This window comes from Phoca vitulina, unplaced genomic scaffold (genome assembly GCF_004348235.1).
Source record: "Phoca vitulina isolate PV1807 unplaced genomic scaffold, GSC_HSeal_1.0 scaffold20, whole genome shotgun sequence".
NCBI lineage: Eukaryota > Metazoa > Chordata > Mammalia > Carnivora > Phocidae > Phoca > Phoca vitulina.
This window is the reverse complement of record NW_022589723.1, coordinates 40850552-40873612: the sequence shown is the minus strand read 5'-3', so window position 1 is coordinate 40873612 and position 23061 is coordinate 40850552. Positions and strand designations below refer to the sequence as shown.

The window sequence follows — 23061 nt, the reverse complement described above, 5'->3', positions numbered from 1 at the left end:
GTCAGGGGGCCATCTGGGGAGGGTACCCTGTTCCTCTCTAGGCCCCCATTTCCCCGTCTCTACAAAGAAGAGGTGGGCTCAGGTCAGAGATGCCAACGGAGGCAGACCTGGTTCAGCCCAACCCAAGCACCAGGCTGGCAGCTGGGCCCTCACAAAGGGGCGGGGGTTGCAGTGGGGGGTGGGGCAGTGAGTCATCACCTCTGCTCCGACTGAGAGTGCGAAGTGGGGCGAAGAGGTAGGGCCTGGGAATCCAGGGTGCTCGGTAGCCCAGGGCAGACCGTTTTACATCTAGGACATCTGTCCCAGCCCAGGGCCCTTGGCCCCACCTTCCCGAGGGCAGAGCTCTGGCAAGGAGCAGCCCCCATGGCAGGATCTGGGCAGTGGGGGATGGTATGGGGGGCAGGGTGTGGCAGGGAAGGCAGCAGCAGGAAGAAAGGAGCCCACCTGTGGCAGCTTTCTAAGGGACATGCAGCCATGCTCTGGGCTTGTCCCACCTCTGAGCCACTGCAGGCTTCATGAGCTCCAGGTGCCTCCTCCCCTCCCCTGCTGGCTCCCTGGGCTGCAGTGAGGATCTAGCCGAGGGACGACCAGAGACAGATGGGGAGAGAAGTGGCCAGTGGGAGCCTCTCACCCTGAGCCTGGGCAAATGCCAAAGAAGGTCATTGTCAGCATCACTGCCCCCAGGGCTCTGAATTCGAACCCCTCTGATGCTCAGGCCAGCCCAGCCCATGAGGACAGCTAACACTGAGTACTAAAGATGAGTCAGGCACTGTTCTCAGGACTGTTTAGCTATTCATTCATTTAAACTGATGAGGTAGATGAGATCATCCCTATTATTCAGAGGAGGTAGTTGAGGCACAGAGAACTTAAGTAGCTTGCCCAAGGTCACCCAGCGGGGATTAAACCCTGACAGCCTGGCTCCAGTGTCCAGGCTCTCACCCAGGGTGCTTTAACACCCTCTATCAGCACAGCAGGTCATTGGATCCTTGGGCCACATCAGCAAAATGGAGGGGAAATTTCTGTTCTTCCTACCTCCCAGAGAAGTAAGAAGATCAGATGAGGCTGATAGAAGTATTTGGAAGCTCAATTTACAGACAAATCTATAACACAAAAGACATAGTGATCTAACTGCTGCGTTCGAGGGACAGAGCCCAGCCTGCCCCTCCCCCAGCCCGCCCTCCACCGTAGCCCAAGGCATTAAACCCCGTAGCCTCACAGTTTGGGAAAATGAGTAGTCTTACGTATTGGAAGGGGCCCGTGAGCTAGAAGAATCACGTCTAATACCATAGCACTCTCAACCCTCCCAAGCACAGGTGAGAGCTAGCCCTGTTCCTGGCACTAGTTCACAGTGAGAGAGGGAAACAAAAGTGGTTTCTGAGGCACTAAGAGCTTATATTAAAGCTCATATACTTTACTCATATGAGCTGCCCCATCATTTTTCAGTTAGGGCCCATGAACTCTAATTTTACCCACAATTTTAACAAGCTTAGTCATGTGGTCTTTTAATTTATAGGTGCAGCGTTTAGTAGGGGTCTACGTGGAACCTGACAGTTGGTGACTGATAAATATCGGTGGGCCTGAACTGTTTCACAGGGAGCTGGTAGCCTAATAGCAGGGAGGAGACAAAAAAAACTCTAAAAAGCAGACATAATGGCTCAGAGGTGGTGGGAACACTCAGCATGGGAGCTAGCCACTTCTGTCCCTCGGTAGGTCTGTGTTTGTCATTTCATCCATGTGACCACCTGGTATTTATTTATAGCCTGTTTTCCTGTGGCAAAACATTGAGATGCAGGCCACTGTGGAGTGAGGCAGAGGTGGACTAGCCACAGGGGAGGGATAATCTGATTTCTGTTATACAGATGATCAAGAGCATCGCAGCTTTGCAGGAAGTTAGTGGCTGGGCCTCAGAGCGGGGCCAGTCAGTGAGACAAAGTTGGGGGTGAGAATACCAGTTACCTGAGCTGAGAGGGCTTTAGATCTCGTAAAACCTGCCTCAGCAGTGAATCAGAGGGGCACAGAAGCCCAGAGAAAGCAGGGTCCTGTCCCCCACCTCCCAATCTCGCCTTGCCAGCGGCTTTGCTCCCAGCAGGCAGCCAGACTCTATTGCAGAAAACAGCGGTCTGCATCCTCAACACAGTGTTCAGTGTTTGTGGAATAAAGGTATGAACGGTGAATGCCTCCATGGTCCCTTCCTGAACCCATTTTTCTTCTTCGTTTCACTTTAGTTATATTCTACAAATATTTGCCGGGCGGTATTCTCTGCTAGGTGGTCTCAGCTGGACCCCTAGCCTCACCCCCACACCCAGTCAGGTGAAGGAGACTGTCTTGCCCTCAAGGAAGTCACTGTCCAGCACTGAAGACTGAGCTTCCCTACTAACTGGGCAAGGCACAGGGAGGGGCAGGGCTCAGAGCTGTGCCTTCTCACCCACCTCCCCCTCCCTCCCAGACCTGTGCAAAGAAGCCACTGGGTGTTGTTTTAAGAGGGAAAACCTAGTTCTGGACCAGGTTTTATTGAGATCCACATCCTATCCCTTTGGGGGTTGTTAAAGGCAAAGTAAGGGCTTGAGGAGGCTGGGCCACATACTACAGTGACATCTCCCCCCTGCTTTGGGCAGGAACTACCAAGGCGGTGGAGGAAGTAAGCCCGAACTTTTCCTTCTGACTCGTAGCCACATCGCTCCCCTTTGAGGCTCCAGCCTCATCTGGAAACCAGCCAGCTGGGAGGAGCTGAGCTCCCCAACATACAGAGGACAGAGGAAGACACCACTTTCCGGGTGGGGGGATGACTCACCAGGGACACACAGGGGGCTAAGGATGGGCCCACCTCTCCCCCATGTGCCGGCTCAGCTGCTGTTGCCCCTTCCCTTCCCAGTTCTGAGACTCCGAGGTTCCCCATTTAGGAGAGAGGCCCCACTTTGGTGCCTCACAGAAAATCAGGAGAGACTCATGTTCCCTGGGCACCGATTCTGTTCTGAGCACTTGAAGCTATGTATATACCTTCTCATCTAAGTATAAGATCCTAAAAGGAAAATAGAGAAAACCAGGAAAAAAGCACCCTTAGTCTCATCACACAAAGACAACTGGTAATATTTTGCTGTGTTTCCCTAAGATTATTTTTACGTAGGTGCAAGCAGATTGTGTACACAGTGTTGTATTCTCCCCGACTTTCTTTTTCTTGCATTTTAAAACTGATTTCTAACTGTGGTAAAGTATACCTCACATGAAATTCACCATCCTAACGTTTAAGTGTCCAGTTCAGTGGGGTTAAATGTACTCACATTGTTGTGGACACCCTTCCCCTCTGCTTTTCAGCATAATTCCATTTTGAACATGTGTGGGTGTGGGTGTGATTTCCTCGTTTCAAAACACCATTGTTAATGGCTACACAGTCCAGCTTATGGGTTTGGTAGACATATGATTCATTTATCCAATCCCCTATTGTTGGACATTTAGGTTGCTGCTGCCAGTTATTCGTTCTTCTGCACAGAGAGGCAATGGGTAGATCGCTGTGTATCAAAATTTTTCACTTGAGGATTATTTCCTTGGGTGGATTCCCGGAAGAGGAGACATTCCTGGGTGAGAGAATAGGGCCGCGTTTCTAGCTGGGCAGGAGCCTTTTGGTGCAGGAAGGAGGGACCAGAGTGGCCTAGATGGGGCTGGGAGGGCCAGGCCTGGAGGGGCTCTGCTGGGAACTGAAGCTGCTCAGACTTTGGGGGACAACTTGCAGCAGGGCAGGCCCCGATGGCCTTGAAGATCAAGGAGGCCAGTGGCTGAGGAGTGGGTCTTCCTGAGCAACAGGGGCTCGTACGTAGACAGTGCAGGAGATGGGAGAGGGAGGCCCTAGCTGTCCTGCCCTTGCTGCTACCAGCTGGCTTCTCCGTGCCTGCCTGGCTGTGGCCGTCTGAAGGAATGAGGACAGACTCTTTCTCTGTCAATGTCCTCCTATCTCCTGAATGAAGGCATGGGCAGGCCTACTCCGAGGTCACATGTCCAGGGCAGGGCGGGGACTCCCACCCAGGTCTGTGGGCCGCCGACTTACTCTGCCCCTGAAATCAAAAAGATAGGCTAGTTGATTCTTGTTTGAGTTATAATTCGTGTAGGACAAACGGGGGGGGCAAACACAACGTGTTAGCATTGATTTCTGTGGCTTTGAAAGTAAGCTCATTTTTCTATTTCCCCCTTAATTTTCCATAAGTGAACACAGATTATGTATGTCATTTCTTTTTAATTTTTTTGAGAGAGAGAAAAAGCGCTGGGGAGTGCATGCGCATGTGCATGGCGGGGGGGGGGGGGGGGGGTGGGCAGGGGGTGGTGATGGAGAGAGAGGGAGAGAAAGAATCCTAAGCAGGCTCCCTGCCCGGTGTGGAGGCAGACACGGGGCTCCAACCCCCAACCCTGAGATCATGACCTGAGCCGAAATCAAGAGTCAGACGCTTAACCAACTGAGCCACCCAAGTGCCCCCTATTTATGTCATTTAAAAGGAAAATATTTAAAAACAAAACCAGGCAATTCTTGTTTTCAAGCCTAAGATGGTGTTTTTAGGCGACATGTGTGGTTTGATAGCCTTACCTCTTACACGCTCTGTGCACACTTTGTGGGACATGGTCGCCCGGGGCCAGGCAGCTGGGTCATCTGCGCCCACTCCACAGGACACAGCCCGCTGTGTGAGGTTTGTGGCTGCCTGCAGTGGTGACCTGCTCGATGCCTGCAGTGGTGACCTGGAGGACTTACTGGCCGCAGCGGCCTGGGTCAAGAGAGTCACTCGCACCTTCAATTTTATTCTTAGCAGAAAACAAGATCTGCTTCTCAATGGCCCTCTTTGCACTCCAGTTCCCACGGACTCTTGTACTCTTCCTGGCTGTTCCTGGCACCTACGCACAGCAGGGGGAGCCCCTGGAACAGAGGCGGAGGGCCCTGCTTGGGCTTTGCAGGGTGGGCAAGGATTTGGGAGACCACAGGAGGGCAGATGGACTCCAGGGGAAGGTATGGCAAGGGCAAAGGTGTGCCAGTGGGGAAGTGGGCACAATTGGTTTGGAAGGCAGTTTTCTGGCCCAAAGGGGTGTGCAGGGCGCCCGGTAGGGAGGTAAGGCCCCAGCCAGATTGTGAAAGGTCCTGACCGGCCTGAAGTGGTGGCAGAGACACTTTCGTCTGCTCTCTGCATGCTCTCCAGCAGCGGATGTTCCTCTCCTGCAAAGGAGCCTGGAGGCAGCAGGCCGTGGGCGGGATGCCCTTCTTCCTCACCCAGAGTCTAGCTGATGCCACAAACCACACAGTGAAGGGTATGGAAACTGAAACTGCCTGGGCTTCCAGCAAGAGTGGCCCCCTGTTCCCCGGGGGCTGCCCACGCCGGGGCCCTGCCCTGGACCTGCTCCAGCGGGGTCTCCCCCCAGGCTCAGGAGCCAAATGCTTCCTTGAAGCCTCACCCGGCCTCCACCTTCACTTGCTGGGCCTTGGAAAGTCATTTCCCCTCTCTGAACTTCAGTGTCCTCATCTGCAGGACAACAGAGTGATGCTCACCTAAGACAAAGGCTTTGGAGATGGGGATGCTAAGGGCAGCACTAAGGGGACCGCCTCCCGCTGCTCACCATAGGGAGTTAGCAGAGCAGAAACAGGTTTGAAGGGACCCAGACTACGATTGCATGTGCACCTCCAGGGTGAGGCGCATGTGTGCACCCTCTGATTCCCAGAATGCCTTCCCAACTCTGTTCCCATTGCATATTAAATTCTGCCATCAGAGAGTCATCCCCATGGCTTCAAGTGACAAGATGCATTTAATTCCAACAATAGCCCTGTGAACATGATATTCTTATTCCCGTTTTGCAGAGAGAAAACTCATAGAGGGGGTGTGGGTCTGGGGATGCCACCGAGGTGGACTTTGGGTTACTGGGCTAGGCCAGGCTGCTACCTTCCCAGGCCTGGGTCAGAGAGCCCCTGGGGGTTAGCGGGAGGTGTGTGGTTTGCGAAGATCTGGTGCCCTGAGCAATGGGTGAGAAGGTAGGCGAATGACAGCCCCTTCCGCTGGTGTTGACAGCACCTACTATTGGGCAATAGGAAGAGCCAGCTGGTACTGCAGAGACCACAGCCAGCACAGGGATGGGGCGGCCAGACGGGCTCAGGGCTTCCCAGCAGCAGAAATGGGAAAACAGAAGCTGAGCCCTACTGGGGAGGAAAGGAGGGGTGAAGGCTGAGGCAGGAGAGTGCCTGATATGTTCAAGGGACAAGGAGATCTGCGTGGCTGGGACCAAGGGACCGAGGTGGGGGTACTTGGAGATAAGATCAGAAATGTAACAGGGAGCCAAATCTTATACGACCGTAGTTCTCCAAGGTCCCAATGCCCAGGCCACACCCAAGGCCAGTTAGATATGAGTTTCAGGGTGGGAGGCTGGGCATCACTATTTTCCGGAGTTCTTGAGTGTGTCCACGGTGCGGCGGAAGCACTGGTGCCCATCATATGGTGAAGCTGGATGCACTGCCGACAATGAGCGCACCTGGCTTGTACCATTGATGCAACCTCGTTCGACTCACTTGGGAATGAGTAGAGGGTAGAGGTTTGTGTTTGTTTTTTTTAACCTTATAATCTTCTACGATTACTTTTTTTTCTTGTGTTAAATAAACGTAACATAAAACTTACCACTTTAACCATTTTTAAATGCGTGATTCAGCGGCATTAAGCACGTTCACGATGTTGCACAACCATCGCTACTATTTCCAGAACTTTTCATCATCCCTAGCAGAAACTCTGTACCCATTAAACACTAACTCCTCACCTCCCTCCCCTCATCTCCTACTTCTATTCTATTTTCCATGAATCTGCCTATGCTAGCAACCTCACAGAGGTGGAATCATACAATATTTGTTCTTTTGTGTCTGGCTTCTTTCACTTAGCATGTCTTTAAGGTTCATCCATGTTTTGGGGCGTCTGGGTGGCGCAGTCGGTTAAGCGTCTGCCTTCAGCTTGGGTCATGATCCCACGGCCCTGGGGTTGATCAAGACCCATGCTCAGCGGGAAGCCTGCCTCTCCCTCTCCCTCTGCCCCTCCCCCCCACTTGTTCTCTCCCTCTCTTTCAAATAAATAAATAAAATCCTTAAAAGGAAAGTTTCATCGTGTTTCAACAGACATCAGAATTTCATTTCTTTTTGTGGCTAAACAATATTCCATTCTCTGTATATATCCCATTTTGTTTACCCATTCATCTGTTAATGGACTCTTGGGTTGTTTCCTCCTTTTGAATATTGTGAATAATGCTGCTATGAACATGAGTGTTCTGGGATTCTGTTTGCTTTTAGGTCTTTGGGGTATTTGCCTAGAAGTGGAATTACTGAATCATACGGTGATCCTACGTTTAACTAGTTCAGAAGGCTAACCCACGCTCCCCAGCAGCTGCTTCATTTCCATTCCCATCAGCAATGCATGAGAGTTCTGATTTCTCCACATCTTCACCAATACCTGTGTGTGTGTGTGCGTGTGTATGTGAGTGTGCATGTGCACGCGCTCGTGTGCCCATGTGTGTTTTAATTACAGCCAGCCTACTGGGCATGAAGTGGTGTCTCACTGTGGTTTTGATTTGTATTGCCCTAATGACTAATGATGTTGGGCATCTTTTCGTGTGCTTATTAGCCATTTTGAATTATTTGTGTTTGCTGTGTTTCTTTATATATTCTGGATATGAATCCCTTATCATATATATGATTTGCAAATATTTTCTCTCAACCTGTGGATTGTCTTGTTATTCTCTTGATAGTGTCTTTTGATGCATAAAAGTTTTTCATTTTGACAAAAATCTAGTTTATCTATTTTTTCTTTTGTTAACTGTGCTTTTTGGTGTCAAATCCAAGAAATCATTACCAAAGTCAGTATCTTGAGGCTTTTCCCCTATGTTTTATTTTCAGAGTTTTATGGTTTTAGCTCTTACATTTAGATCATTGATCCATTTTGAGTTAATTTTTGTATACAGTGTAGGGAATGGGTCCAACTTCATTCCTTTGCATGTGGATATCCAGTTTCCCGGCACTATTTGTTGAAAAGACTGTCCTTTCCCCATTGAATGATCTTGACATCTTTGTTGAAAATCATGTATGTGTTTATTTCTGGGCTCTCTATTCTCTTCCATTGGTCTCTATGTCTGTCCTTATGCCAGGACCACACTATTTAAAGTACTCTAACTTTGTAGTAAGTTTTGAAATCAGGAAGTGTGAGTCTTTCAACTTTGTTCTTTTTCAACATCATTGGCTATTTGAGGTCCTGAGTGGAAGTGTTTCTATTGTTCCCATTTTATATGTGAGGAAGCTGAGGTTTGAACCTTCCTGTGGCTTCCCAGCCTGGACTGGCCACAGTCTCGGACAAACCTTCTATAACTCTCCCAGCCTGGGCACACTGGAGAAACACCCTCCTTGGAGAGTCTGGTTTTCCTGGGTTCCGACATCAGCCACATTCGCTCCTTTGACTCCAGGGTCAATTTCCATCCCCTTCCATGTCAGAACGACTGTCATTACAGACACGAGCACACAGATGGCGAGATCCTGTCTGTAGTTGTTCCACCTCCCGGCTTCCTGGGCTTCCTTGAGGTCCCACCGGCTCTCACTCTTAAGGAGCATCGGCCCACAGGCCGGGTCACCAACTTCCTCAGTGGATCATGGGAAGATCCTGCAGGGAACTGATGTCTGCCCTGGTCTTGGCCTGCCTGGACCTGAGGGGCCTATGAAAATCGGGACTTCTGGCCCCGGCCTTTCCAGCTGGCTTAGACGGAAAGTTAACCAGCGCATGGTCTCAGATCGCCCAGGGGTCCCTCAGGTAGCCCAGCGCTCCAGGGTCTAGGGGGTGGCATCTTGCTCTATTTCCTACAGTGTGGCTCTATGCCAGATGCACACTGGCTGTGTTGGGCAGGGTAAAGCAATTTCCCAGCCTCCAACACAGAACCCTTCCTTGGAGGGTGCCATCTTTGTCTCTCACACTGCCTTTGGAACCCAATGCCCTGCTTTGATTCTACTTCATTCACAGTGTGGCCCTGGTGAGTCCCTCCTTTCTCTGAGCCTCTGGCCCCTTGTCTGTATTAAATTGATGTTTGTGGTTAGAAGATAGAGACGTGGCAACACGCATGTTAATGGCCTCGTAGGGGCAAGGAGCCCCATGTGCAGACCCCCTGCAAGTGCAGGGGCCCAGCTCGCACCCAGAGCCCAGGGTCAGCTCTGAGACCCGGAATCTGCCAAGGCCGGCAGAGGAGGCCAAAGGGCTTTCTCCAGAGGCGGCAAGGGTCTGTCCCTGCTTTCAGGAAAGCGTGTGGCAATGGGAGCTCTGCAGCTCCAGGGCTCCATCTCTGTCTCTTGAGCAAGTCTCAAGCCCAAGGGAGGAGCAGTTCACAGCCACAAAGAAAGACACCCCACGTCAGTCCTGTGAGGGCACATGGTCCAATCGTTCTTCCCATTTTACAAATTCAAAAAAAATTGAGTCTGAGGGATTGGAAGCAACCAGTCCAAATAAGAGTTACAGCCCAGATTCAAACCTAGCTCTCCTTTTTTATTTCCTTTCTTCGACTTAATATGTACTCATTACAGTGGGCACCATTTTCCAGGAACTCATTCAGTGTCAGGTGCCCGTTGCTGGGCTCCTCCACGTACAAGTCCATTTAGTCCTCAGAGCCCAGCGGTGGGCCACAGGTTCACATTCATTTTACAGAGGAGGAACTCTTGCTCGGGAGGTTAAGTGACTTGCCCACGGTCACACTGACTGTGCCCATGCAACTGGCCAGGACTAGAAACTAATGCCTGAGCTCTTGCCACATTCTGCTACCTGGACTTCCTCCTGGGGTGGGGTTCCGTGGGGCATCCCCTGGCAGGTGTAGGCAGTGTGGGAGCGGTGACACTTGGGGAACAGGATGTGCAGGGACAGTAGGTGGACCTTTGGTGCCAGCCTCTAGTCTCTGGCTGGTCACCCACAAGCTGAAGACTGTGTGGCAAGGAGCCCTGTGTGGCCGGCCACGGGCAGGGGCTGGACAGTGCCTGTCCTTGCTGAAGGGGTTAGTCTCCTCTGGGGCTGAGGGTCTGGGGTGGCTCAACTACCTCCTTTCCTCCGCGTCCCACTGCTTCCCTTACCCACCCTTTCCCACTGGCATCTGCTTCCTGCTCCACCCAGGGCTAGATCAAGGGAGTCCCTGCTGCCAGATCAGCTTGGTGGGGGTGGTGGAGAGGAACTGTGTGGCCCAAGCAGGTCATGCACCTTGCTGAGTCTCAGGTGCTCATCTGTAACGTGGGGCAGTAATTATGACACAGCCGTGACATTCCAGGGGGTTCTGAGGATTAGAGGTAACAAAGTATTTAGAGCCCTGGCCTCTAAATACTGCACCCCACCCAGCTCCCTTCCCCTGAACTTGGAACGTGAAAGGGAACCCTGGTTCCCTTTATCTCCTGGGAAGGCCCCACACCTGCTCCTGAGGCTCTCCTGCGCCGGCCTCACGCGACCTCTTCAGACACCAGCTCCAGCACCCCTCAGGTCTCACCAGGACCACTCCGAGGGGTCTCCTGAATCTCAGGGTCTCATTCCCACCTGCAGGCCTCTGCCTGGACTGGTGTTCACTCCCTGTCCCTCCCCTGTTCTACTTTTTCTACACGTTTTGGTTTCATAAAGCAGGAGGGAGAAGGGGGTGTGGGGGTTGAGCTGGGCCTTTAAGACTAGAGAGAGCGCAGGGGAAGTGGGCAGGGCTTCACAGCCTGGGGGAGGGGAGTGCGGAGGAGACCTTTCCTTCCTGCTAATCCGAGGAGCTCTAACTAAAAGAACAAAACTTTCAAACCAGACTGATTCTGGTTGAAAGGCAGGCCCGCCCACACAATTGCTGATTGGGCCTGGACAAGTTACATAACCTGTCTCATCCTTGCTTTCCTCCAACAATAGCGCCCCCTCCCACAGTAGGTCCTCTTCTGGTGCCAGTGTTGCCCCCCACACCTGGTGATGGGGGATTCCTGGGAGGCTCTGAAAGTTCCCAGGGCTTTGACAGGCCCCTGGAAGGCTCAGGGTGACCGCCTGGATATCTCAGGGGCCCTGCTGCTTGACTGCTTGGGTGGGGGGCCCCTGAAGGCTCCCGGGAGGCTGGGGCTCAGTGGAGAGATGGAATCCTCTGGAAACTCATTTCTAATCTCAAGCTCCTGTCAGCCCAGCTGAACCCAGATTCACTCATCGAATTGCATTCAATGTGCTTTTTTTCTTTAAAAATAAAAGTCCAGTCTTTGCCTTCTTGGCTCTCTCCCTCTGGCACCTACCCTGAGCCATCTTAGAAAAGCTGTAAATCACCCCACAGTTATCTGCTTATGCAGGGACGCCTCCAATCCTTGGGTCAGCTCACCCTCCCTGCTGAATCCCTGACCTGTGAGGGGGCGCTCTCCACCTGCCGAGGCAGCTGACCCCGTGCAGCCATATCTGGGACCTCCTGGGTTGGTCTTGGGAGGCCCTTGCTTGTGCTGATCTGGAGTTGGCCTCCCTCCCTCTACCCACGAGAGTCCCGGCTTGGGCCTCTGGGGACACCAGCCACAGACACTCCCTCTGCTCCTGATGGCCCCACAAAGGCCTGCAGGCCTCAGCGATTTCTCAAGCGCCTGGGCTTGGGACCCTCTCTTCACCCACCTGCCCCTGGATACTCTAGGGAAGCAACTAGCTTGCTTACAGAAGTCTCTGGTCATCCATCTATCCATCCACCCATCCAAGCCACACTTGGGTTTTTGGTCCTTTGCCTTCCTCAATTTGCCAATTAAGAATGGTAGAGATGAGCCTCACTGTGGGGTAGTAGCTGTAGGGCATTGGAAAGAGCCTGGCTGCCACTCATGGACTGAGCCACCCTGAGCCTCAGTTTCCTTACCTGTGCAATGGGGACAATAATACTGCTTTAAGAAGTAGAGGGGATGAGTCTGTCTGGCTAGTAAAGGTGTTGGGTAATGAGTCACTGAAACGCAAGCCAATGATCTGGTCCCCTCCACGGGACATCTCCGGAGCCAGGAGTTGTAAAACCACATCCTCTCGAGGGCCTCCCTGACACATTTATTTGGCGCTCGTCCAATGTGTTTGCACTGCAGATGCTGGGCTCTGGGACCCAGCAGGGAAACGACCCACTTCCCGCCTTCAGGGAGCTGCTTTCTGGAGAGTTCAGTTTCCTGATAATCTTCACCCTTCGGTTTCTCAGTCCACTGAAGACAAGCAACAGTAACCTGCTGCCAGGAAGCTGGCCACGGGAGGCACGCTGGCTGCAGAGGTCCCTTCTGTGAAACTGGGATCGTGTGGCCCCGAACGCCTGCTCGGACTGCTGCCCTGGGCTTCCGGGGCGTCTGGGGTGGGAAGAGTGAGTCTAGTCTCCTGTTCTGTCCCCTCTCCCACTGATAAAAGGTGATTTTTTTTTTTTCCCTAAGGCTAAAGAAAGAATGAAGAGCCCATCAACCCAAGAGCATGTCAGACATTAGAAAGGCTTTCAACAAAAATGGTTAACATTTTACAAAATGGTTTTTGAGCCTGGTAGGGTGCAAGCTGGCAACTGAATTTTTCTTTCTTCTACCTTCTAAAGCCACTGTTAGGTCTCCCCTCCCCACTCCTGGGCCTTTGTGTTAGAGCTTTTCCTAGTCCTTTTCTAGTCTCGGTATAACTCATCCAGTTCAATCTCCTATCAGAATTTCTCTCTTGTTCAGTTGAACACTCCCAGTCTCCCGACTCCACATGGGAAGCCTACGATGGGGAAAGGACGGGGTCCATTTCTTCACTTGCCATGTTCTCCCCATAACCCCTGCTTATGGTGTCTCCTCAGACGGGGTGGGGTGCGGGGTCAGTGACTCTAAAGGGGTGAAAGGTCTTATTTCCCTGGAGCTCTGGGAGCTGCTGATGGCGCAGCAGGGGGCAGAGGCCCGGGGGGTAGCTCTTTCTCTCCTGGGTTCTCTGCTGACCGCATCCCCCCGAGAATCCCCCTGCTCTGCTCCCTGCAGCTGTCCGCTTCTGAGCCCTCTGCTCTACAGGGCCCCGTGTGGGGGCTCCTCCCTCCCTGTCAGGTAGCTCTCGTGAGCAGCAAGTCACAGGGCAGCTCTTCCCAGCTACCTTCCACAGGCCTTCACTTGGTCCCCAGGAAGAATGTCTGCCGATTCCTGGGCACGCCAACCCTTCTTACGCCTCTGCCTGGTGGGGCTGGTGGCAGGCAGGCCGGGACAGGGCAGGGCCTGGGGAGTACCCCTTGCTGCGCAGCCACTGAGCTTGGGGGGTTGCAGAGAGGCACGAGATTGGTAGGTGAAGAGCTAAGCTCTTGGCCTGTGAGAGCTGGGTTCAAATCCCACCTGTGCCCTGGGCACGTTAGGTGACCTCCCTGCGTTCCATTTTCCTCACCTGTAAAATGGGGGTAAATAATCCTCAGCCTCATACCGGACCCCGGGCATGCTGTGATCTCTGTTCACCGTTCTCAGCTGTGCACATCATTTCATTGCTCCTCAGGTGGTGGGAACTGCTGGGCCCATTTTACTGGCAGAGGAAGAATGACCAGGGGTGTGAATCCACAGTTAGTCTGCCGGAGTCTGCACGGTCTCTGAGACGCGGCCTGGGCACCGTCCCAACTCGGCAGCCGCAGTCTGCCCCGAGGGGGCTGTGCCCTAGAGGAGCGGGTTGTCAGGGCCAGGGGAGAGGTTGGCCTCTGCCCCCACTTCCTTGATGAGGAAACCAAGTCCCATGAAGAGAAATGCCATACTCAGGCCCTGGTCTCTGTGGTCTAGCCCCTGCAGCCACCAAGAGTGATATGGGTAGGAAAAGGGAGAAGTGGTGGCGGGTACAAAGGCTGTTTTTCTATCCACCCAGTGGGGGCACGGCAGGGCCAGGGCCAGGGCACGGGCCTGGGTGATGGCTGCCACGTAGACCTGCATAGAGAAGGAAGCATCTGGGCTGTCCCTGGGCAGCCCGGGACACCCGGGCCTTCCCCACACTGCCTGAAGGCTGAGGCAGGAGTATGCTTCTACCTGCTCAGAGCTTTCCTGAGCATTTCCTTCTAGAGCCTCAGGAGACATCCTGCTGTCCTGATCGGGCCTCCCTGGGTGGAGGCCCGATCCAGCATGATGGCGAGGCCTGGGCTCCCACATCTGGCTTGAGCAGGCCTCCCAAAGGAGGGGACAGTAGCTTCTCAGCACCTGGCACCCTCCCCCGGGGTGGATTGCTCTGGGTGCCGCCGGGCGCAGGCCCGGCTTCTGGCTGCCTGCTGCTGCCCAGGGTGCACGTCTGCGGAGCCAGCATGGCCCCTCTCCAGGGGAGAGTTCCTCTGACTCCGCCTGGGCACAGAGCTGGTCTCTGTGAATCCATGGTAACTGGATGAGAGCCCAAAATACAGCTTTGATCTAAGCTGGAAAGAATTTGAGTAATCATTTTCAAAAGTAATTTTTTAAAATTATTTTTTGATGTTTCAAAATGAAAAACAGTGCTGGTTATCTCTTGAATCACTGATGTAGGTATGTGGGCTGGGGGACAGGCAGACCTGGGTTCATAACCCAGATTCTGACCCTTACCATTTGAGAGAAACTTGGGTAGTCACTTCCCCTCTTTGGGTTTCCTCATCCCTGTCCTTACGTCTGTGGGTGGGAGGCATTTTTAATAAGAAAACTGCTGTGATGGGGCGCCTGGGTGGCTCAGTTGGTTAAGCATCTGCCTTTGGCACAGGTCCTGATCTCAGGGTCCTGGGATCAAGCTCTGCATCGGGTTTCCTGATGGCAGGGAGTTTGCTTCTCCCTCTCCCTCTGCCCCACCCCCATTGTGCACCCTCTCTCTCTCTCAAATAAATAAATAAAATCTTAAAAAAAAAAAAAAGAAAACTGCTGTGTGTGGCCGGTAGACCCCATAATTTCACTAAGATGAAGGCCATGGGTGGGTTTCAGGCAACAGAGGCTGTGGGTAGGCAGAGGAGGGGTGAGGCCCTGCCTGGTAGCTTCTACATTGTGGAAATGTGAGTCAGTAAAGGAGGGGGACTGGCAGCGAGTGCTTGGCACTTAGAGGGTGGAGCTGGGTGGGTGCTGGGAAGGAAGGCCAGGCCCGCCCCCCGCCCCCCCGCAGGGGTGATATGCCGGCTGGGCCTTGGACTGTGAACTTACAGAACTGATTGATTATTTAATTGAATGATTGGCTCATTCATTTCCTCAACAGCAGCCTGAGCAGACTCTGCCCAACTCTGGATAATGAGTCAGAACCCATTCCCTGGAGGAGGAGGTGGTCGGGTAGGGGTGAGGAGGAGGGTGCAGGCTGGGGGAGGGGTGCAGCGCTGGGAGGGAGCAGCCCCCAGGGAGCCAGGCACTTCCTCAGAACAGTCTCATCGCTTGTGACCATGGCTCACTTGGCCACAGCGGTTGCTGACGCCACTGAGCAGAGGCTGAACACCATCCTTGAGCCTGCTGCACTCTGGGGACTTGAGCTCCTGGGGACACAGGCTGCAGGGCCCCTTGCTGCCTTCTGCCTCCTACAGAATGGCCAACGTAGGTTTGATTTTGCTTGTCTTTCCAGTCTGGGCGTCTCAGTAAGGACGGAGGGGCTCCCCTGGAGAGCTGGGGCCGGGTGGGGGCCTAGGGGGGGAGAGCAGAGCTGCGGGCGTGGGCTACGTCGGCTCTCCCAGAGGCTCCGGGGAGCAGTGACAGGTCCCCTGCAAGCCCACATGCTTGTCCTGCCTCTGCCCGTGTTTCCTGAAGTAGGTCCTTCCCTTCTCTGGGCCTCAGCTTCCCTGAGGACTGATAGGCACTGGACAAGATGCTTCCTAGTTTGCTGGTCTGTGGCCCTGGGCCCTGAACGCTGGTGTCCAGCTCAGAGTGCCTCCCTCGTGGGGAGAGGGCAGGAGGCTGAGGCTCCGGATTCCTCTCCCTCCCCAGCTGTCACAACCTTCTGCCAGGGGGGTTTGGAGGGAGGGCAGGGACTGAGAGGCGGAAAGCCCTGGTCTGCTGGCTGGTTAGTGGGCGAATGGCCGCTCACAAAAGCCACAGAAATGCAAGCCTGGCCCAACCACACCAGCCCAGATGTGGGGGCTGACGCCTGACCCCGGACAGGCTGGCAGGGGTTCTGGGGACGACTTCCTTCTGCTGGGGCCTTGAATAGCCAGCCAGGGCCCACACACACTGCTTGACACCCTGTGGGCAGCTGAGCCGGGGCCTCAGGAATTTCTAGGGATGCTTATGGAGGAGGGAATAAGCTTGGAGTCCTAGGTATCCTACAGGCCTGGAGATTTCACTATTTTGAGTTTGCTGAGGGAGGGCTGGACTTGGCACAGGGCCAGTTGAGGCAATTTGTGGAATCTCTGCCCTTCCTACCATGTCTGATTCTACTTAGACCTTGAAGAACAACATCTGCTCTCCTAGAACCTGGCTCAAATGCCTCTTCTTGTGGGAAGCTCTCCTGGATTTAGACTCCTCCCTCTCCTGCCTCTCCCTACATACCCATACACAGCATTTGAGGAGAGGCATGGACGGGGAAAGGTGCACCATAAGCTCTTGACCCTAAGATGGGCTTGACTTGCCTCCCCCAGTTGTGGCCCCACTGATTCGCTGAGGTCTGAGATGGGATTGTGGTATGTGTGCTCAGGAAAGCAAGGACCCTTTCTCCAGTCTCCAAGGCTTTGGGGGTCCATGGGGATGGAAAAGAAGACAAACTAGGTGCTGAAATTCAGGGCTCACCTGGCCCAGCGTCCCAGGCGGGTGGGGGCTGGGGGTCCTTCCTCAGGCATGGGTGCGGGAGCCAGGCTTGGGTCAGAGACGCAGGAAGGCCCTGCTGTCAGCATCATGTTTCACCACTTTCTCCATCTCCCTCCCCTGCCAGTTAGCCCTGTGTGCAACTTGGCCCCAACACCCCTCCCTAGCCCCAGGGGAGGCCCTAGGAGGCCCTTTAAGTACTACCTCCGTCCCCCAGCTCCAGCACCAGCAGCTCAGAATCCCTTCCAGGGCTGAGAAGGGAGAATGCTGTTGGCCAGGAGCGCGAGGATGGGCTGAGCAAGTGCCAGGCAGCAGAGGGGCAGTCGTGTCCGGGCGACTTCTCCCAAATACCCCTTTCCCCACTGTCCTGCCTAAGGGCTGGCTCTAGGGTGCTGGGCATGTGCTAGGGATCCTAGGCATGTGTTAGGGTGTGCGCACCTCCTGGAAGTCGCTCTCAAGGCCCACCTGACCCGGTGGGGACAAGAAGGTCACCTGAGCCCACACACAGTGTGGCACGGCAGCTGACACACAGTTGTCAATCAAGAAACACCACTTGGTGCTCTTGTTGCAGGAGGCCATGTGGTGTTGAGGTGGGAGCGTGGAGTTGAGCCAGACAGCCTGGGTTCAAGGCCGGGCCTGCGCGGTCAAGCCTCCCCCACCTGTGCCCCAGTTTGCTCCCTTGGACGACGGAGATAATAGGGTTATTGGGACTGTGACAGGAGCTGGGCACCCTGTAAGGCTGTCATCACTGGGCCTTGGAGGTGGCCCTTCCCACGGCCACCTTGCGTTGGAGTTGCTGCGTCCTGGACTGGGCGCTCTCATGGCGCGTAGGGCTCCCACACCTGGCGCATCCACGGATGGGGGCCCCACTGAGTGCCTGCGTGAAGCCGGCTCCTGAAGCCCGAAGAGCCTGTCCCTGAGTGGGGCCTGGAGGTGGACAGGCAGGTCAGGGCCCAGCGGCTGGAGAAAGACTTTCCCTGGAGGCGGCAGTGGGGTCCTTGCCCCCCCCCCACCCTCACGCGCCCCTCTGTCCCGTGTTCCAGTGCAGGGACTTCACGGCCCACACAGGCTATGAGGTGCTGCTGCAGAGGCTGCTGGATGGCAGGAAGATGTGCAAGGACGTGGAGGAGCTGCTGAGGCAGAGGTGAGCCAGACCCGGGAGGGGGCCCGGAGGGGGAGTGGGCTGTGGAAGCAGCAGGCCCCCCCCACTCAGCCAAGCTGCTGTTGGGACACCCCCTGCTCTGAAGATTCGGGAGGGTGACTTCCCTACTTTTCCCAGCCAGGGCCTCCCCCCAGTGGGCCAAGAATCTGATGTCCCCTCAAATGTGCAGGTATTTGGCCAACATTTATTTCAAAGAAGGGCTGGGGGCTTAACCTTCTCAAGGAGGAGGCTGCAGGGCCCGCCGGCCCCCAGAGGCCGAGTGGGTGGACCCTCAGTTTGCAGCACAGACATCCAGGGCCCGCAGCCAGCGGAAGTGGGGACACAGGGCCCGCGCTTTGTTCCTGCAGGGCCCAAGCAGAGGAGCGCTATGGCAAGGAGCTGGTGCAGATCGCCCGGAAGGCAGGCGGCCAGACAGAGATCAAGTAAGAGGTCCCGTGCCCGAGGTCCCGTGCCCTGGGCTCCCTCCTCCTTCGCCAAGTGCTTTCTGGGCCTGTCAACAGGGTTTAGGACTTCCTGGCAGGGGGTGGAGCGGGGAGGGCTAGGAAGGGTCTGGATGGCTGCAGGGCGGAGATGCCTGGAGGACAACTCTCTTGGGGACGGGGCATTCTGGGTGAGGTCAGGTTCGGGGGTGGGGGGCCCTGCTGTCTGAGTGCCGGGAAGGCTCTGGGCAGGGGACAGAGGACATCTGTCCTCAGGCGTTTGTAGCACAGCCAGCAGCACCTCTGCCCTCGTCCTGAGAGCCAGGTGACAGGCCCTCCCTGGTGGCCCGTGCCCCGTGCAGCCTGGGCTTAGCCTGGGCCTCAAGGACAGAGGTGTGGCCAGGGACAGTGGCGGGAGGGGCCACGTCCGGGCTCCAGTATCACGTCCTTACCCGTCAGCTGTGTGATCATCAGCTGGGTCAGGCTGCTCCCTGACGCTCTCCCTGCCTCCATTTCCTCGACAGAGAGCGGAACGAGAACACAACCTTCCTCCAAGGGTTAATTGAGTCCAGAGGCTCGGCTCAGGCCTGGCTTGGAGGGGAGGCAATGGGGGTCGTTGCTGCTGTGAAGCAGGGGTCTTCTGCAGTCCTGAGGCCTGGGTCCCTGTGTGCAGAGTGGGGGGTGGGGCAGCAGACAGGGAGAGTGGGACGATGTGAGGGCAGCTGAAGAACTTTCTAACAGTGGCATAGAGGGGCTGCCTTGGGAAGGTGTGGACTCTGCCCTGCCCCCCCGCCCCTGGGCCAGGACCTCCTACCCAGGAGCCCCTACCTGTGGAGCCTGCAGCTGCCATAGCAACCCTGAGCCTTGCCCCTGCTCCCCCGGAGGTCAAGCCTGTCCGCGTCTGGCTCTGCACAACAAAAGTGGCCCCAAAGCCTGTGAGCTCCGAAACCTGGCACCTAGTTCCCTCATTTGAACACCCTGAATATACAACATTCTCTGGGTGTTCTAAAGACACAGGGGACCCTGGCTCATTCCTGCTTCCAAACTGGAGCCAGAGAAGACATGGGAAGAGCTAGAAGAAGGTCAAGAAGTGGTATGGGCCAGGGGAGATTCATGCTCAATGCCCAAAGGTCTGTGCATGGGCCCAGAAAGCATGAACACAGCTCTGGAAGTAAGAATGCATGAGCTCCAGTCCCCTCTTGGCCTTTGTGAACCGTGTGAGTGGGGACAAGTTGAGTTGGGTTCTCATCTGCCCACTCCAGTGGGCTGTGGTACAGATAAACAGGGCAGGGCTGGGGTTGGATGCAGGCTGGGTGCAGAGGAGGGCACAGGACGTGGGAAGGAATGAATGAAAGTCTGATGGAACCCTTCTCTGTCTTCCCTGGGGAAGAGGGATTGAGGGAGTATGACCCAGGAGGCGTCCCTGCCCGCCTGCTGGCCACCCAAGCCAGATGGAAAAGGAGAACCTTCCCAGAAAGAGAGGAGACCTCCTGGGGGTGGGGGGGAGGGTGCTCCAGGCTGGGCCATGACAGGAACCCGGGCTGGAGGCAAGCTGTGTGAGGCACGCTCACTCTCAGAAGCCTGTGAGTCACTGGGCACTTAAATAGGGAAGGACAAGCCACTGATGGAGAGAACAAAATGGAAGGGGATCCTGGTGGGCAGCGGGGAAGGCGGGGAGGGACACAGCATCTTGCCCCACTGCAGGACTAGGAAGTGGCCGGGGCAACGCTCTGGGTGGTCCTGATCCCCTGCACGGCTATAAGAGGCCAAGTGGGGCAAGGTCTGCCCTGCCTCCTACACTGCGTGGCCGTGGGGGGTCACTGCCCCTCTGAGTCCTGGGCTGGGCTGTGAGAGGGGAGTGGCCCCCCGGAGGGGCTCTGGCATCACCATGTCAAGCAGAGAGCACCAGGCCAGGGCAAAGCTCAATCAACAGTGGCGTTCTTTCCGGTCTTACAGGCACCTGTGTCTGTCAGATAAACTGGGCTCTCCCTACTCAGTTTAGGGCTGAGAAGTCTGACCGGGCAACCTAGACCATTTCCTTCAAGGCCCAGCCGCTCCCCGGCCCAGAAAGCTGGAGGCCAGTGTCACTGGAAGGCAGCCCTCGTCCAAGGTGGGAGCATCAGGGGTAGAGCCCCAGAGAGCAAGGAGTAGAGACAGGGTCCGCCTTTCTGCCTACCAAGGAGGAGCTGGAGCCCAGGTCGGGAGTGCCAGGCCCCATGGCTCAGCCCACCCAGCACAGGGGCCCCATGGCCCAGACGCAGGTTGCCAGAGCAGACAGGGAATGGTGGGTGAGAACCCACTGTCAGGCTGGGGTGGTCAGAGCAGGGTGGCCTGGGGAGGGCGCCTCCTGGGAGAGATGGAGAGGGAGGGGAGATGCCTTCCTGCCGGAGGACTTGCTGGAGGTGGGCAAAGGCAGGGCAAATTCAGAGCCAGTGGGCAAGAGGGGCAGGAGTCGAACCCATCCCGGTTCACCTGCTGCCTGCCTTAGGGTCATGCCCCATGCAGCGCGCAGGTCGGCTGACTGCATACACCAGGCGCTCAGTAAGTGGAGCTGTTGAGCCATGTGGCATGTACTAGGATTAGTGAGACCATGCAGTCATTCCTTTCCTTAACCGTGGGCCAAGCATCAATCATCCGTTCATTTACTCAGCCAGCATTTATGGAGCGCCTATGATGAGCCTGCCATGCCCTAGGCTGAGTCAGGAGGATTCAAAAATTTAAAAATAACACAAAATGAATGGTCCACCATCCCAAAGCTAGACTCTAGCACACCGTGGGGAACCTCCCCAATCCTTTGCTTCAGAACCCCTCCCTCTAGGGCCTTCTCCTGCCCCACCTCCTCCAGGAAGTCCTCCCAAACACTCACCCTTGTGTGACTGTTAGGGTCTTGGATTGGACCAGGTCACCCTGTCCCAGTTCCAACCTGGAGGGCTCCCTGTGGGAAGAGTAAAGGGTGGCCATGGAAGCACAGGTCACTTCCTCATTGTCATGGAGACTTGGAAGTATGTTGGGGTTGGCCCCTGGGAATGCCCTGGTTATTCAGCATGGGGCTGGCAGTGCATCCTCCAGGGCCCATCGCCTGGTGGGGTGAAGCCCCCAGCCCCCCCATGGCCAACCCCCTCCTAGGTTGCATGAGATGCTTATTCTTAACTCCTCTGAGGGCAAGCACAGGCTAGACAGGAGCAAATGGGGAGGACCAAAGCTGAGGAGTTAAGTGACCTCAGATGAAGCCCAGTGAGAGCAGGAGGGCAGAGTGGGCCGGCCTGCCCGGCCTCTGCTGCCTGAAGATGCAGCATTTCTGCATGATCCTCTGACCTCAGACCAGCCAGAAACCTCGCTCAAGCCTGGAGGCTCAGCCATATATATTGAAGGGAGGTTACCCCCATCTTCAAATCATTTCCAGCATTCACCTCCTCCACATGCTGCCTCAGCGAACTCCCACTGGGCTGTGGAATGGAGAATGCACATATGAGACCTGGTCCCTGAACTAGGGGAGGCCCACAAGCCCTTTCAATGCACTTTAAAGACCTCATCACACAGGCGAAGGGCTTATCGATACAGTTTAAACTGCACATCCAGCTCGGCAGAAAGTTCACCCCGACTCTCCCTTCCAGCGTCCGGGCCTTTGCTCTGGCTGTTGCTCCCATCTCCCCCCTGCGCAGGCCTACCCATCCTGTCTTGCTCACATTGCCGCAGGTAGGGTGCTGGGGTGCCACAGGGTTCTGGAAATGAAAGGAAATCAAGGCTGGCAGGGCTGGGGCCAACTTCCCGTGAGCCCCCAGGTGGTTACCGCCATTCAGGACACCTCCTCAAGGCACGTGGGTTTGAATCCCCGCCTCACCTGCACTTGTCACAACCTAAAATGCTGTGGTTTTCCTGTCAGAAGGGATTTTTTTTTTCTCCATGATCTCTCTTGTGAGCTCAGAGAATGAAGACATGCTAAGGACATTAGAGGGAGCCAGGCAGGCCCTATTCCCATCAGGGGCCCTCTGACACCAGCGCCGTCAGGCCCCGCCTCCAGCCTCCAGCACTGAGGCAAGAAGAGCCTGCTCCTGTCAGCTGGGAGGCTGGAGCCTCCTGGCCAGCAGGAGGGCAGGGGTAGCGAGGCTCAAGCAGGGACGTGACATGGTGGGGAGAATATGGAAGGAGGTGTTTACACTCAAAATTTTGACCGTGTTTGAGCAGGGCATTTCAGGGCGCGTCCTGAGAGCCAAGTCAGAAAGGGCAATGGGATGAGTCACACATAAGGACACTGGTGGCGGAAAACAGAGGGTAGAGGCCTGCATGAGGCCCCGTCCTTGCCATGCGACACAGACACAATAGAAGAGAAGCTTGAGCAGGTCCTGGCAGCAAGAGGGAGGAACCGGGAGAGAGAAAAGCTATGAGACGCCATCTCTTCTGGGTCGGATGGAGCAGAGAAAGACTTCAAATGCTCCGCAAATCCTCAAGATCAGAGTTTAAGGCCATTCTCCAGGGGAGGGTCTTGGCTAACGTACAGTGGGCTGCCTCTGGTTCCAGGAAAAGTGAAGCCCCCCTTCCCCCACACAACCAAGGCTGCCTTCTTGAGAGTCTGGGGCCAAGAAAGAGAGGTGGAGTCCTGGGCCCTGTTGTGTGAGTGGAGCTCTGGTGGCTGGGCAGGAAGGACTGCAGCCCCGAGGTGAGCAGTTGGGGGAGGGGACCTGGAGTGGTCACAGCCTGCAATCCTGCCCCCCACGCCCCACCCCAGGTGGAATGAGCACTGCCACCCATGCAGCCCCAATGGGCAGCAAGCCAATGGGAGCCCAAGGTGAGCATGGGCTTCGTCACCATCAGGACTGACC

The 23061-nt window shown here is 55.3% G+C and overlaps 1 protein-coding gene across 1 annotated transcript in view; it reads left to right on the top strand.

Moving 5' to 3' along the window:
* The window catches only part of PSTPIP1 (proline-serine-threonine phosphatase interacting protein 1), a 45843-nt gene that overhangs the window by 1402 nt on the left and 21380 nt on the right, over positions 1-23061 (top strand). Inside the window, exons 2-3 of the mRNA XM_032417879.1 lie at positions 17704-17804; positions 18170-18244. Of these exons, the coding sequence (XP_032273770.1) occupies positions 17704-17804; positions 18170-18244 (176 nt within the window). The remainder of the gene's footprint in view (positions 1-17703; positions 17805-18169; positions 18245-23061) is intronic.